The 15,233-nt window shown below is 48.5% G+C and overlaps 1 protein-coding gene across 5 annotated transcripts in view; it reads right to left on the reverse strand.

Moving 5' to 3' along the window:
* The window catches only part of LOC144180060 (serine/threonine-protein phosphatase 2B catalytic subunit 2-like), an 84,211-nt gene that overhangs the window by 55,775 nt on the left and 13,203 nt on the right, over positions 1-15,233 (reverse strand). For all 5 annotated transcript variants that reach the window (XM_077708481.1, XM_077708477.1, XM_077708471.1 and 2 more), the window contains exons 3-4: positions 442-566; positions 54-311 (exon numbers count right to left, since the gene is read on the reverse strand). In XM_077708481.1, the coding sequence (XP_077564607.1) occupies positions 54-311; positions 442-566 (383 nt within the window). The remainder of the gene's footprint in view (positions 1-53; positions 312-441; positions 567-15,233) is intronic.

Here is a 15,233-nt window from a genome sequence, read left to right on the forward strand (position 1 = left end):
CCCCCACCGAGCCCCACAAGTAGTGCAGTCATAGGGACTCCGAGCCGGCTCACCTTCTTGATGTCGTCGAGGTTGTGGATCTCTGGAGAGAGCCCCCCGTGGACGCAGAGAAACTGCTGGTTCATGAGGGCGGCCAGGGGCAGGCAGTCAAAGGCCTCCATGCAGGCGTCGTACACGCGCTCCGAATACTTGATCTTGCACTCCGTCTTGAAGGTGAAGTACTCCGTCAGGTGCCGGCACTCGTGGTTGCCCCGTAGCAGGAACAGCGTGCTCGAGTAGCAGATCTTGAGCGCCCACAGGTACAGCACACACTGCACGCACATCCCCGTCCCACCACACGTTCCACAAAGCACCCCGGGCATGTGCATTTCAAAGTGCACCCGTGCCCTCTCGTGGCTGCATGCAAGAGCCTGCCCTGTACAGCATGCAGCCCCGACTTGCCTCGATGCTGAAGTAGCCCCGGTCTACATAGTCGCCCAGGAAAAGGTACTTGGTGGTGGCAGGGGGACCGCCCACTTCAAACAGCTTCATCAGGTCGTAGAACTGGCCGTGGATGTCGCCGCACACTGCACACACACACAAGCCGAGCTTAGCCACCCCCTCAAAATACTTTGGCCACCGTGCACAGGCATTCAAAGTTGCACAAGAGCCACTTGAGTGGGCACTAAATGGCTTTAAAAAAAAAAAATCAGAGCCCCTTCGTCTAACCACAACGATGGTTGAAACGCAAAGCTTTCTTCCGCCACAAACGGAGTCAAATCAAGGTCAAATCTCGCGAGTTTGCGGTCATCAGAGTTTGGACTCTGATGTGATGATGCCCTTGCAGTGTTCACCACATACCCACTCGGGGTATTGGCCAGGGACAAAGTGTGGACTGTGCATCTGCACTTCATGTGCCCTAGCAGTGCATTTTGGGTGGAACAATTTGCACTTTCAGGACGTGGCCTGAGAAAGCTTCATGCTTCAACGCTCTTTTACTTCACCCACGAGGTCACCATCAGTGGGGCAAAAAGCTTCGCTTCAAAATCCCACCTGCTTCAACTGTGTCGGAATGGTGCTAAGGGATAGACGTTGGATTCATAACGCAAAACACCCAGGCTTGACTCCGCCCACGGGAAGCAGTTTTTTCTTGAGGCGTTCATTGTGTAAGTTGGCTTTCCTGCAGTGTGTTTTGCCATCAGTGAGGCATAGAAATCTTCACTTTAACCATACCTGGTGAACCATCCCTGGGGAAAGTAACCATAACGCCCACCCTGCCAACCCAGAAGCATCGCTACGCAATGCCATTGGGAAAGAACCACACATGACGTAGTGCATTCAACCATTAAACAAGTTCCAGTTACCCCACCAGCTCAGTGGCTATGCAGAGCAGCAGGGAAGGTGCACCTTTCACAAGGGCAAGACGACAAGGATGCAAACTATGGGGTTATGCGAAATAATGCTACTGAGACCCCTCTTTTCTGAGACTGCTCTTTTGCCATTCCAATGGGTGTGGCCTTCACGACTGTTTGGACATGGGCTGCTGCTTCCTCAGCTGTGGGCTCCTTGCAAGCATCTCAACTAAGGTGCACATCAGGGAGGAACTCCCCCACTTAATGCCAGCCTATGCCGCCCAGCAGCCTGCCAAGACATAGGTCGGTCGGGCTGCTTGCAAACACGACATGAGACAGGCTCTTATCCCCTGGAACAGCACTCGAGACGGAGCACAGCCAACAAAGCTGCACTCCCATGGCTGGCAAGCAGAACCAACTTTTCATCCTGTCAGGCTGCCATCTCATACCGGGCTACAATGTGCTGCTCCACCCGGCTTTGCGGTTCATGACATCTGGATGTTGGTTTCTCCATTCTCGTTTTAATGAAAATCTCTGTGCTCCATAAAGCAAATACTGAAGTAAAATTTATCCCCAAGGTCATTCACAGTGCTCATGGCCATCCATCAGCAGGCCCATGGATGAAAGAATACTTAGGAGAGGCTCCTAACATCACCCCCAATGCATTGCAGAAAGTGTGGAGGAAGTTGCATCATATAATGAGGAAAACAGAAATGGCATGTGAAAACCTAGCTACTTTTCCCACACGGAACGTATGGCGAATTATGGGCAGCTTGTTGCAAATGGCTGAGGCCAACAAAATCCAACGCAAATTAAACAGGGCTTATAACTATTTTATATCCGATTTGGTGTCTTATTATTTTGTTTTTACATTATTTTTTTATTACTTCACATTATTTTCACATTGGCAAAAATTTGAGTGCCGTTGGTCTTTCTCGACCAATGCAACACAGGTAGGCTAAGCACAAAACCGGAGGAGACCTTCACCTAGCTGCCACATTCCTTTGCCTCGGAAATTCATGCTAAGCGTGCAACTTCCTTGCCCCACCCTAATCCCGCACAGACACAAATGTGGCTGTGCTTGTGAGCAGGGGGGACAATGTTGAGGCAGGTGTGTGTTGCGGAACACTCCGTTAACGCCTTTACCCGGCCGTCCTGAATGCCAGTCATGCACTACACCTGTGACAACCGACACGGGCACTGAAAAGGCGAACAACAGGCTGCCAACACAAATCTAGCTGGAGATGCACAATGCTCTCCTGCTGGCTGCAGTGCCATGAAGCCAAGACTAATAATGCACACACAAGGATCACTGGCATGCATGCAGGCCAACCAGTCGCCGACTTTTATCCCGGGAGCTTCTCGCAACGGCTCAGTAAAACTTGCCACAAAACACCATTCACCACCCCTGTGCCGCACCCCTTTTCAGCATGCACAGACAGTTCAAAGTGCTCATTTCCAGCAGGCTCAAGTAGCGGTCGGTCGCTTCTTCCCCAACAAACATGAGGTGAGCGCGTTCAGGAAATGCTGCACTCCTTCCATTGAATGAGCGCAGCGTACCATTTGAAGGTAGACTTTCAGAACCATACTTTAAGGGCCACTGAAGGCAACCAGAAAGCTGGTTTCAAATGAAAGTCTGACTATCCCATGGCCATTTCAGCGCTAATTCAGCGCAGATGGTTGCCTTAAAAGAACACTGAAGTGGATTTGTCAAACTTCCGTTTTTGTTTCTGACTGGCTCAAACACTTTTCCATCGATCATCCGGTCAGTAAAGCAGCATTTAATTTATAAAGCCAGAAAGAAGAAAAACCACCACGCGACATTTGCAGCGGCTGCAACTAACAGCAGCGACATTCGAGTGGCGATGCGACTGGATGGTTTTGAAGACTGGAATTCAAACCACTTTTGGTTTCGGTTATGGTTGGACATTCTCGATATCTCGGGAATCGGCATACGGCGCTTCTGCTATGTTATCGGCTGTAGAACGGGTCAGATAAGCCTGCCAGCACCACTCAGAATTGTAACGTTCACTGGCCAAGGCTTATGCAGAAGCTGAATGCCCTTCACGTCAACGGAGACGCTCAACTGTGACGGGCTTCGCCCCCACCTTTGGAGCTTGCCTAACTTGCCTCCGCGTCGTAAGAGGCGTACTCGCACCAGGCCAAGGGTGCCTGGTGCCCCCGCAAGCAGTTGGTGCTTGCTTAAACACCACGCAAACTAGAACTCGCCAGCGCTTCTTTCTCAGTCTACAAACTCCCTCATAGAGCAATGAAGGTTGCAGCACAAAATGGTGAATTCAGTATAGAAAAAAATCACATTCAGTACAAAAAAAATCAACACCTGAAAAAGAAGTTCCACCGGGATTTCAACTTACCAATTACGACACACTGCCACCCAGTGCTTCAAACCACTCAGACATAGCCCCAGCGCCGCGGGGATGGAAATATGAAGTATATATCTTATACCCATTTATATTTTTTTCCTTGGTTACAGCATTTCTAGCAGCAGAGATGCTATCTCTTGAATAACGCTTGTGCAGTAAGCGGACCCGAATTCCCACAAATATGTTATCCCTAGCGACTGGACACCTTAAGCAGGAAAAGTGTTTGCCAATGTGTGGTCATGCTGCTGACCGCTGTGCTAGTTGACGCAGCGCAGAAAGTGCTGCCCGTTACCAGTGATGCTACCGGCTTAGGCCCCTTTGGAGCAACTTTTGGAGCAGGCAAAAATGAGTTTCGGAGCAGCAAATCCAGCTTTCGGAGGAGGTGTTGATAAAGCAATTTTAAGACACGTATTGCATTCATGATAGATAATCGCTAAAAGCATGCCCTTCAACGATAATAAAAAATTATAAGAACCCAGAACATGGATATTTTGTCCTCATTTTCATCAGTCTCTTGAAGAATGTCGGCATTGAAGTTTGTGCAGCGACCTCCACAACAAAAATTAAAAAAAAAAAAAAACAAGCCCACATTTTTACACAATAGCAGATTTACTATGAACAAACTAAAAATTTCTCGTCACATCGAACATGCTGGGTAAAATCGAGTGCTATTGCAAGGCTATTGTGGGAGTGCTGACGAATAACATCAGTAGCACCACGGCTTTGACTGCGTAATTGAACATCATGCTCCTCCTCGTGTTGCACATGCATCACTATTTAGCAGCGTCAGTGCTGCCACCGTAAGGGTCTAAAACGACAAGCCACCAATAGCAGTGCTATTGTTTACAAAGGCAGGGGCAGCCATTTCAGGCAACCAACATGCAGCACCAGGCTGAATCTTGCCCCTTCACGACACGTTTGCCGAAACTTTTACTGGATCAACCGGAACTTTTACTGGAAAGCGTAAAACCAAGGTAATGGTTACCTTGGTTTTACGCTTTCCAGTAGAAGTTCCGGTTAATTTTAATTCCTTACTCCCTATATTAACTTCGCTGATTATTCTCCCGCCTTTAAATGGCCTTAGATTTTCTACTAGCCCACCAGTCAGCGAAGCGTCGCAAGCGCGCTTGTGTGGAGCGACTGACTTCATCGGCATGACCAGAGTCCTTCAATGCTTTTCCGGTCACGAAACTCCGACCGAAGTTTCATTCAGGGATAAAAGCTGCCGCTAGGATCGCCCCTGTTAACGTGAAGGCTTCGCCGGCGGGCGACGACGCTTGAGGGCCGGCTGTTTCTCCGTCGGCAACGCGCCTACTTTCATCTGCTCTTCATTTCCACCTGTAAAAACGCAAGCGAAGTGTGCCCGTTTTTGAGTCAGTTGTCCCGTAGCTCAGCTGTGAATTTGAGGCAAGACCACGGGTGTTACTGAGGCTTATATGTTGCAGTGTTCGTTCGTTGCGGCAGGCACCGCTACGTTCTCGCTTTGAGAAGGCGGACATCTGACGTTTTCAATTTTTGACTAGCCTTTGCAGCCACCTGCATGATTTGAGTTAACTAGCGCCAGAATTAAATGTGTATTCAGCCCTGGGCGACATGCTGCGCTGAGCAAATAGGTGTGCAAACATACAGCACGTTGGGTTAGCGGTGTGCTTGCGCTATTTTAGCGCGCTAATATGTAAAAAAAATATTCGAGATTCAGAAAGTGAGCGTGGACAGCAGCAAAAAAATAAACGCTCACAAAATGGAAGCAGCATAATGGGCGCGCGGAGGGGCCAGGGTAGGAGTAAATGCTACAGCCTTGAACGACTTTCTCGGCTGTCCTCATAGGCATAGGGTGTCAACAGATAAAAACTCGCCCGCTCAGTGCCTGTCACACCCCTCCTCTCAAACGGCAAGTTAAACATTGATTGATCGATTATGAGGTTTAACCTGTCAACGCTAAACTGGCAATGGGGCACGCGCCATAGTGTAGCACTCCATATTAATTTTAACCACTCAGGTATCTTAAACTTGCGCCGAAATCTCGAACACAGAAGCGTTTTCTCTTTTCGCATTCATCAGAAAAGCGGCTGGGAACCCGCGTCCTTGGGCATATCAGCACAACGCCTTAGCCCCTGGGCAAGCGCGGCGGTCAAGTTCAAAAAAATATATATATATATATATGCAGGCAAAGATAGCCATGCTCCGCTTTCCAAATTCAAAATGTCTGATTGGATAACCAAAATCACAGTAGCTACAGTCCCATTGTTGTTCAGCGCCTAAACGCGACGACATTTTGCAGACGGATTTTCCCGTTGTGAGCGCGACCGTAGCTTGGGCTTCATAAAATACGCCGGCAGGTTTTCAAATATCCGGGGTATGGCATCGACGCGGAGCTTGAGCTTCTCGGGCTGCAGAAGCACACATTGCCCACTTATTTTGAACTCATCGGCTCGAGTAATGTCCGTAGGGTCGAAATGTTTCTCGCACACACGAATGGCATTCGACTGGAAGCTGAAAGCGTCCGTCTCCTGTCGTGGAATGGCTCGCTTCCACCTGTCGCGTTGTTCGCGGTCGCTTGGGAGGCAAACAGCGAAGCCTTTTCCGTTGTACTCCGATAGCCAGAGCGGCAACCAGGTACACAGCCCATCAGAGGCATGGTAGTTCGCATAGTTTGCCCTTCGTGATGAGTGTAGAAAGCTATATCATACAACAAACCCCAGCAAGCTCGCGCTCCAACCACAGAACAGGGCTCCAACGCACTGCAAATGCGGCCGCCACCGTCCAAGCCGCCTTCACCGGACTCGTAGCGCCACCACGCGGGAGCTTTGGTCCCCATATGAAGCTCTCCCATAGCGTTACGGAGAAGTTTCGTGACCAGAAAAGCATTGAAGGACTCTGGCATTACTGAGCTTGACACAGTCTACAGACTAACAAAGTAAAGGCCCGTTCTTCCAGGCCTAAATCCGTGTCATGGTGTAGTTTCAACTGAGCAAACGAATTGACACGACCCGCCAGTGGCTGGCCAACTCTGTCAGAGGGTCAGCAAGCCGTGCAGTAGCGCAGTCATCAGTCAAGCTAAGCCTGCTCGAGTAGGCATCATACGAAACATCATAGGAAATTGGCAGAGAGATGCAGAGAGGACGGAACTTTCAAATAATTTTTATATTACATAAAGTCGCGAAAATGCCCAGAGTCAAAACATGACCTAGAGACTCCAGACTACAATTTGTGCGAGTAATCCCACCATGTTTACAAACCATTTTAGGGTCCCTTTAATTGCTAAGAAATCGCTAACCAAACATGTTTCTCTTCCTCATTTCCCTGGAGCAATTCCATGATGAAGCAAGCAAGGCAGCGGTGATGTAGAGCACTATAGGAGCAACCCAATGCACCCCTACCACGTGCCAAGCAGTTTCATCAGCTTGGGTCAAATAAGTCGCGCTGCACTGCATAAGTGCTCCACAAGCGCACATGTGACGCTTCACTGACTGGTACGCTAGTAGGAAAATCTAAGGCCACTTGAAGGCAGGAGAAGAGTCAGCGAATTCAATATAGGTACTAAGGAAATAAAATCAACCGCAACTTTTATCGTACAGCGTAAAAACAACGTTCGGTAAGCATTTTTTTTGGGCTGGATCATAGTGGTCAGCAGCACGACCACACATTTGTGAACGCTTTTCAGTCTAAGAAAAGCAGTCTGTAGACACAAGATATTGTGGGAATTTGGGGGACGCTTACTGCGCGAGCGCTATACAAAAAATAGTTATCTAAGCTGCTTGAAATGCTAAAACTAAATAAAAATGTAAACTGGCTATGCATTATATACTTTATATTTCCGACAATGGCAGCGTTGGCTTGTGGCCAAGTGGTCTGGAGCACTAGAGGTGTTTTTTTTGCAAGTCACAAGTTTGAATCCCCCATAGTGCGTGTCTTTTTTTTTTTTTAAGTTGATTTCTTTGTTTCTGGCTGATGTTTTTTATGCTGAATTCATCATTCTTGTGTTGTAACGTTCATTGCTCCACGAGCGAGTTCACTGACACACTAGCGAGTTCTCGTTGGCGTGCCGTTGCCATAAGCACCGACTACTTGCGGGCAGTGGGCACAGTCCCGAATCGGCCGCTCCTTGGCCTGGTGCGAACACGCTTTTTACGATACAGGCATGAGCCGGGCAAGCTCCAAGGATAGGGGACAAGCGCATCGCAATGGGGCGTCTGCAGTGACACGGAGGACGTTTATCCACTGCGTAGGCCACCGCTAGTGATTGCTACAATTCCAAGCAGTCGTGGTAGGCTTATCTGAGGCATTTTACAGCCGACAACGTGACAGAAGCGCGGTATGGCGATTACCGAGATATCCAACATAACCGAAACCGAAACTGAATTGCATTCTAATCTTGGACACCGTCCAGTCACGCAGCACCTTTTACTGATGTCGCTGCTGTTGGTGCGGCCGTCAAAAGCCCCGCATGGTAGTCTTTCTTCTTTCGGGCTTTACAAAATAAATACTGCCTTAGTCCCCGCATAAACGATGAAAAGTGTGCTTATTTGAGCCAGTCTACGCAGTGCAAGCAAAAACCGGAGCTCGACAAATTCACTTCAGTGTCCCTTTAATGGTTACGCTTGCGCAGAACAGGGGCCCAGGAAGAAGAAACAGGGACACAGGAAGGGCACACTAGCAGCTGATTTTATTTGTTCCAAGACAGGCCTAAACAACATCGCCCTTTGCAGATAAGGAAATGGTGCTGCTGTCATCCTGTCCTCAGTGTCCGGAGTACTCCACATGGTTGCTGGGTGCGCTGTAAGGGGCTTCCTGTGGGTTGTGTCAGAGCGCTCCTCCCGTGTCCCCGTTTCTTGCTGGGCCCCCATTCGGTCTGCGCAAGTGTAACCCCGAATCGGTTCCAACTCGGCCAGCTCGCAGCGATGTTACTGCTCATCAAACTGGAATACACCCCTGCACACACAACTAGCTACAGACACTGCACGCCATGGAAGATGCAAGTAAAAGCCATGTGGGCAGCCTCCGAGACCACGCTAAAGATGAGGCTCCCAGAAGGCAGCTGTCGCAGGATACTAGCTTCTCATTTCCTGCAGACTACGTGCAAAGGCAGCAGCCAGGCAAACTGCAACCAGAGTAATCTCTGCTTTGATCAGAGGTCCCCAAGGGCCCCTGCCGTGCTCCCAAAGCAGGAGAACAGCAGCTAAGCCGGTACCTAGCAGTCTCCTTTCTGCCATTTGACAACAGGGCCGTCTGCTGCAAGACATTCTGCTCGAATCGTGCCACACTAAGCTTAAATATCGATGGAAGACTCGAGCTGTTCACGTGCACTTTTCCACTGTGGTGCCCAAAGGGGGCACCTGAATGAATGCACTGCATAAAACAAGGGCTGCTCCAAAGTACCCGTTCACAGGTGCTACACAGTGGCCTTTTTGGGCAGGCAAGAGCATGCTGACCCTCGAGGCTGCAAACGGGGGCCGGCGTAAGTGAGACCGCAGCGGCACGCTAGGCCCCGGACAGAGCAAATGCGGTAAGGGTGCCCGAAATAGGCGCTCCCCCCAGTCACCGGCCCACGCGGGTATTTACAGCCGTCCGGCACGCTCATTTGGCCACCCGCCAAGCAAGGTGCCGCCGCACACAAACACCTGCCCACACCACTCCGCCCGCCATGAAGCCGGTGGGGAACCCTCCCCGGCAAACAAGGCTGCGCACAACCAAGGTAGAGCAAATATGCCACCTTCGTTGCTGGCAACCCCATCTGGCTCTCAACAGGCACTGGGAGGACACTTTCCGGTCTGTCAATACAGCCCAGAGGAAGAAGCAATAAAAGAACTTTTCGAGAAACGACAGTCATGGAGATACAGTTGGGCCTCATGCTGAGAACGTGCCTTGCAACAAAGTTTTGCTTCCATTTCACAGCGTGCACGTACGTATTCTCGCTCCTGTTGGGAACAAACACTTTCCAAGGGACCTCCTCACCAATGACCAGTGTTGAACGTGACCCCCAGAGAAGCAGCCGAGTGTCCAACACAAAACCTGGTGACAGGCTGACGACAGCTTAGCCAGGAAACCACCACGAGCGCGTTGAGCAATGCTTTGCACACCGTCACGTCCCCAGGCCTTGGAGGCCTTGCAGCACACCACTGCTGCTACTGTGAGCCCGCCAACACAACTGCTGCCACAAGGTACAGTTGGGACACAAAAGCTGCCGCTGCACACCCTGGAGGCCTGCTGTCCTGGCTTACTCGCATGCGCGCAAGTTTTCTCGCTTCGGCAGCCACGCTGCGATTGTCAGTTAGGTGCCTCGGGCCATGCCTTCGCAGCATCCCATTCGCCGGAACGACCAGTCTACAGCCAGACAGACCAAGTGAGTGGCCTTTGCAAGCATGTTCCCATGTCTTAACTAATCATCCCTGGGAAAGTGTTTTTTGCTTCAACACAGCTGGGTAAAAAAGAGCAAACGTCTAAGAGACCGCTCCGGGTAACGATAGATCAGCACACAGGGAACACATCTGCAAAAGCCAGTGGAATCGGCACGTACGCAAGGCCACACACATGCAATCAAAAGGCATGGTATTGCACAAAGGCATCGTGCGTTAGTGACAATCACAGCACAGCTGCCGAAAGCCAGGATGCGTGGTCCAGGCGCGAGGCGTGTGCTCTAAGGCCAGCCGTCAAATGCTGAATTGCTTTCTTAAACTGCACATCACCAATTGAGACTTCCACTGTATGCCAAAGCAAAGCACCACTTAAACCAAGCTGGGTTTTCTTGACAATGGCATCCCAGCAGGCCAAGTGTGTGTTTTACAGTACAAGGTGGCGCACAAAAAGATCAGGTAAGCAGTCAACACCAGCCGGTGTACGGGGGGCACGTAAAACAAATGTGCACGCACAATGCCGATACGATGTGGGATTCAACGACACTATGGCAGGGCTATCCAAGGGGAGTGGAAGCCGTCACGGTCTCGAAATTTGACTGCTGGGCTTCTGGATGACATAACGTGCATTTCAAAAAGCTACACCTCAGGGAACTGAAAGGGGCCAGGAAGACAAAATACAACTGCGCTCAATTTGAAAAAACTAGCCTTTGGTAACTCCATCAGCTTCCACTCCAGCCACGAAAGAGGTTTTAACTTAAACACAAGAAATATTGAAAAAATTTCAAATTTCACACTACAGTGACATCATATCGGCAGGAGTAATGGGCCAGCATTAAAAATATAATCATTACCTGCACGTTACCATTCAGGTTATGTAATCTAGAGGCCCTCCTAAAACATCCCAGTCATGCTACTTGGCTCAGGTCGGCAGCCGTCAATTGCACAAACAAGATCTTGTGAAATCGGCTGTAAAGGTGGTGTTGTCACCACTGATTGATATAACATCCTGATTATTTGCTTGAAGTTTGCAATAAAATCGATACTGTTATAGGGACAACACAGTTTTTTTAACGAGCCCAACTTTGTATTTTGTCGCCACTGCCCCTTTAACAACAGTCAGAAGCAAACATGGCTCTCCAGATAAGAACAGCATGGATGCTAAAGTATCATCCTGTATGCCTGCAAAGTGGCATTTTCCTTATGGCTCAAGCATTTTGCATTCAATTAGCATGTAAAGGACTGAAAGGAATGCTCCCCTCTTAACGAGTGCACACGACTAGAATTCTTGAGCAACTCGGTAATTTACCAACTTTAGGATTTGCTGCCTGCCTATTGAAAGTCTTGCAGCCACCAACGGTTGCACTGCTCCATTTCCGGCTGTGCCACAGTGGCCAGGAACAAAACAGATTGATTCCAAGTTTTTGCTTGTGTGCCACGCACAGTAGTTTTTTTTACTCACACATTCTATGGCCATGACAGTGAAAATGAATGAAACGAATGTAGCTTTAGGCATAATGTTCAACATGGAGAAGCTGACACCACATGCAGAGCATGATACTGCAGCTGCATAGTTTGCTCAGTTGCCCTCTATCTGCTTTGAAGGTACTGTATAATCACTCTCCATAAGAGACATCAAAAGACCCGTCTCATCAAAATATTTGCTTAAAGCCACAATGCAGACAAGCTGCCATTTAAGTCCATCTAAAACAAAAGCTCATTTTTAATCCTTTTGGGAAAACGTTTAGACAGGCCTTGCCAACCTGCTCGCAGCTTTGGCCACCAGCTTTTGCCATTGCAGACAAACGGACGAAGGGCCGTCAAATGAACGCGTGTCCTCTTTGACGGCAGCTTCTTTTCCCTCCGGTAACTCTAAATTTCATTCGCCACATGGGATTTTGAAGCTTGAGAACCAAAAGCCGCCCAAGCAAACGAAGGAAGCGGTCTGTAAGGTGTCCGCCCAAGTGACACTGACACAACCGGGACTCTCTATCATTTCCGCATTCGTTCAGTTACTTCATTGGTTGGTTGGACTGCGCTGGTTATGACACAAGACTGACTAAAATAGACACATACACATGATATAAAGACTACGCACTGACAACTGTAATAAATTAGAAGTGACAGCATATATACACAAGAAAAGCAACGAAAATATAATAGAAGGGAGAGGAAGAGACCTTTCTGGCGGCACGTGCTCAATTCCCAACGATTGGTCCAAAAATTTCATTTCATCTTTAGGGAGCTGACATCTCCCTCGCGCCCAGACAACAAAGTCCCCTGTGGCAGTTACCTGCTGGCCCACATATCTGTGCTTAGACTTTCGTTCAGTTAGCCAGCTTCTTGGCATACGCAAGTTCACAGTGGTACCCTGAAGGATTCATTTGGCAACTGGAAGACCGCCTCAGGTTACTGGAAAGACAACAGTGCAGCAGTATGACAGTTCTACCCTTCAACGCACTCAACGCGATCAAAATGTAATTCGAGATCGTGCTGTAGTGTGTGCATGTCACTATTTCGGTATGCCATGCCCGCGCTATGTAAGCCTGCAACACATTTTCGTGGTGCTGCCGTTTTCAGCTCCAGAAGGGTTTACATACCAATGCGTGCCCCGAAAACTGCAGCACTGACAAAATTCACATCATTTCTGGGCAATGAGTTGGACAGCATCGTCTATGGTATAATTTATTAGGTCGTTTCGAGTTCTCCACTCAAAGCGTTGGCTTGCGTTCAGAAACAAATGAAGCATAGGGAAGGAGCCGTCAATGTGCGTACAGGCTCGGTGATCGTGGTTCAGCGCACTCAACCACGGAGCTCATGTGAAGAAATGAACACTTGCAAATGCATTTCCGTCCCGCCAAAACTGATACCAAAACCAGTTTATCACGAACTATTTTGGCACAGCAACACAAAGCAGCTAGCCTCCCTCCCCCCGTACCTTTCTTGCCATTGCCACAGAAAGTTGTCCCTACGTATAGTGTTGTTTAATGCTTCGTTATGGCCTACCATTAATCTATATGCAGTATGTTTGATTTGCACATTGCAATAAATGCTTCACCCTGTTGCCTCCTGCCTTTGTCTCTTCAAATAACGGACCTTCGGCAGCTGGAGCTTGCAAGGTACGTTTGGCGAGTGTGGATGGTTGCGGTGTGAAAAATAAGTAGTGTGAATATGCCTAACCCCACAAGGGACACTGCACTGATTTGTAAACATTGTGGGATTACTTGCACAAATCGTAGTATGGAGCCGCTAGGCCATGTTTCCAACTTTATTTAGTAGCAAAAGCAATTCGAAAGTGCTGCCCTCCTCTCCATACCCCCTGCCAATTTCCCATGATGTTTCGTATGACGCTTACTCGAACAGGCTCGGCTTGACTACGCTACTGCATGGCTCGCCGACCCTCCAACAGAGTCGGCCAGCTGCTGGGGGGTCGTTACATTGATTCGCTCACTTGAAACTAAACCATGACATCATTTGTGCCTGGTTAGTTTGTTAGGTTGTAGACTGTGTCAAGCTTAGCAACGCTTATGAGTCAAAGTAGCTCCACACAAGCACACATGCGACACTTCACTGACTGATTTGGTAGTAGAAAACCTAAGGCCACTTAAAGAGTCAGTGAAGTTAATATAGGTACTAAGGGATTAAAATGAACCGAAACTATTACTGTAAAGCACAAAACCTAGGTATGGGAAGCAGTTTTCGCACTTGGTCAGCAGTCAGCAGCACGACCACACAGTTGCGATCACTTTTCCTGATGCTCAGTGCACAGCATAATTCAAGAAATAGACATCTAGGCTGCTGGGAGTGCAGAAACTAAAAAAAAAAAAAAAAAAAAACAGGCTATACGATATATACTTTTTATTTCCACCACCGACAGCACTGTGGATAACTTCATTCCAACTGGCCTGGACAAGATGTGCTCTTAATTCCGCTCTCTCCCATGAAAAAAAACATCCTTCAAACTGCACACCGAAACTTTGCCTGTTAACTCTTTCGTTACAGTGGCATAGGCCATTGGACACGGAGTTCCGGTGCCATCAAACCTTTGCGAAAACTCAAAACGGCACCTCACAGACAACTATCGCAATATGGCATATTCATTGGCAACTCCTTTTTCAGTTTCATTTGTTTACATTTTGCGAGTGGCGACCGCATTGCGAGTGAAACGTCAACCCAAGGTAGCTCTAAGTTTCGAGGAAGCGGTGTCCAGTTCATGCCGCACTCGCTTGCTCCGCAAAGGCTGTCCCCTCTTGCTGGCTGCTTCTGCCGATTTTTCAGACCCTAGCAGCAGTGATGACTCCAGCAACAACGTGGGATTGTCGGATTTTAGTTCCGATGAAGCAGATATTTGAGTACAACAGGGACACGCCCCCTTTTCGCCCCTGGATCCTGGACAACACCAACCAAGGATGGAGAAGGAATAGCAAGATCTGCTACAAAGTACCACATGACATCTGCAGTGGCCGCAACAAACACAGCTGTGACTTAAAACTACGCACAGCGTCTCTGTAATGTGAGTGCATGATACCCAAGTAGGTCAACATTATCTTTTTTTTTTTTTTGAGAACTTCAGTTATTTTTGAGATAACTGTCCACAACAGCTGTGGTTTCGATCCTCTGTAACAACATTCTTCGTGTCAGACGTAATCCTGGGTGCCGCATTCTCGATAACTCGGGAATTTTCATAACACACCTCTGCCACGTTGTCGGCTGAAAAATGGGCCGGACAAGCCTGCCAGCACAGCTTAGGGCAAAAAGTGGCATGCCGTCCACAGGGGTGACACAGCTGAATCAGATTTGGGAGCAGTTTTTTGGAGCAGCGAAATCTCAATTTTGGAGCAGAAGAACCTTGATTTGGAGCAGAAGAACGACATTTATTGCACTTTTTAATCGGTTTCGAATGTACATAACACTGAAACAGCCTTTCGATAAAGCTTTTTCTGAACACACAAGGTACGAACTGCACTACCTATTTACAAACCATTTTTAAATTCTTAGGCTCTATGCATGGATAGCGTGGAGGGCCATCGAAAATACTGAATTGAAAAACTAAGCAATCGTAAGGCTAAAACTATCATGTGATCGCCGAAATTATTATTTTTGTAATCCCAGACGCGGCTTTACGCACAAGTACAGCGACATGGCAAAAGTTGTGCAAAGCGAGG

Source organism: Haemaphysalis longicornis, unplaced genomic scaffold, assembly GCF_048455015.1.
Source record: "Haemaphysalis longicornis isolate Haplotype H1 unplaced genomic scaffold, Haemaphysalis longicornis Haplotype H1 scaffold_1, whole genome shotgun sequence".
Lineage (NCBI taxonomy): Eukaryota > Metazoa > Arthropoda > Arachnida > Ixodida > Ixodidae > Haemaphysalis > Haemaphysalis longicornis.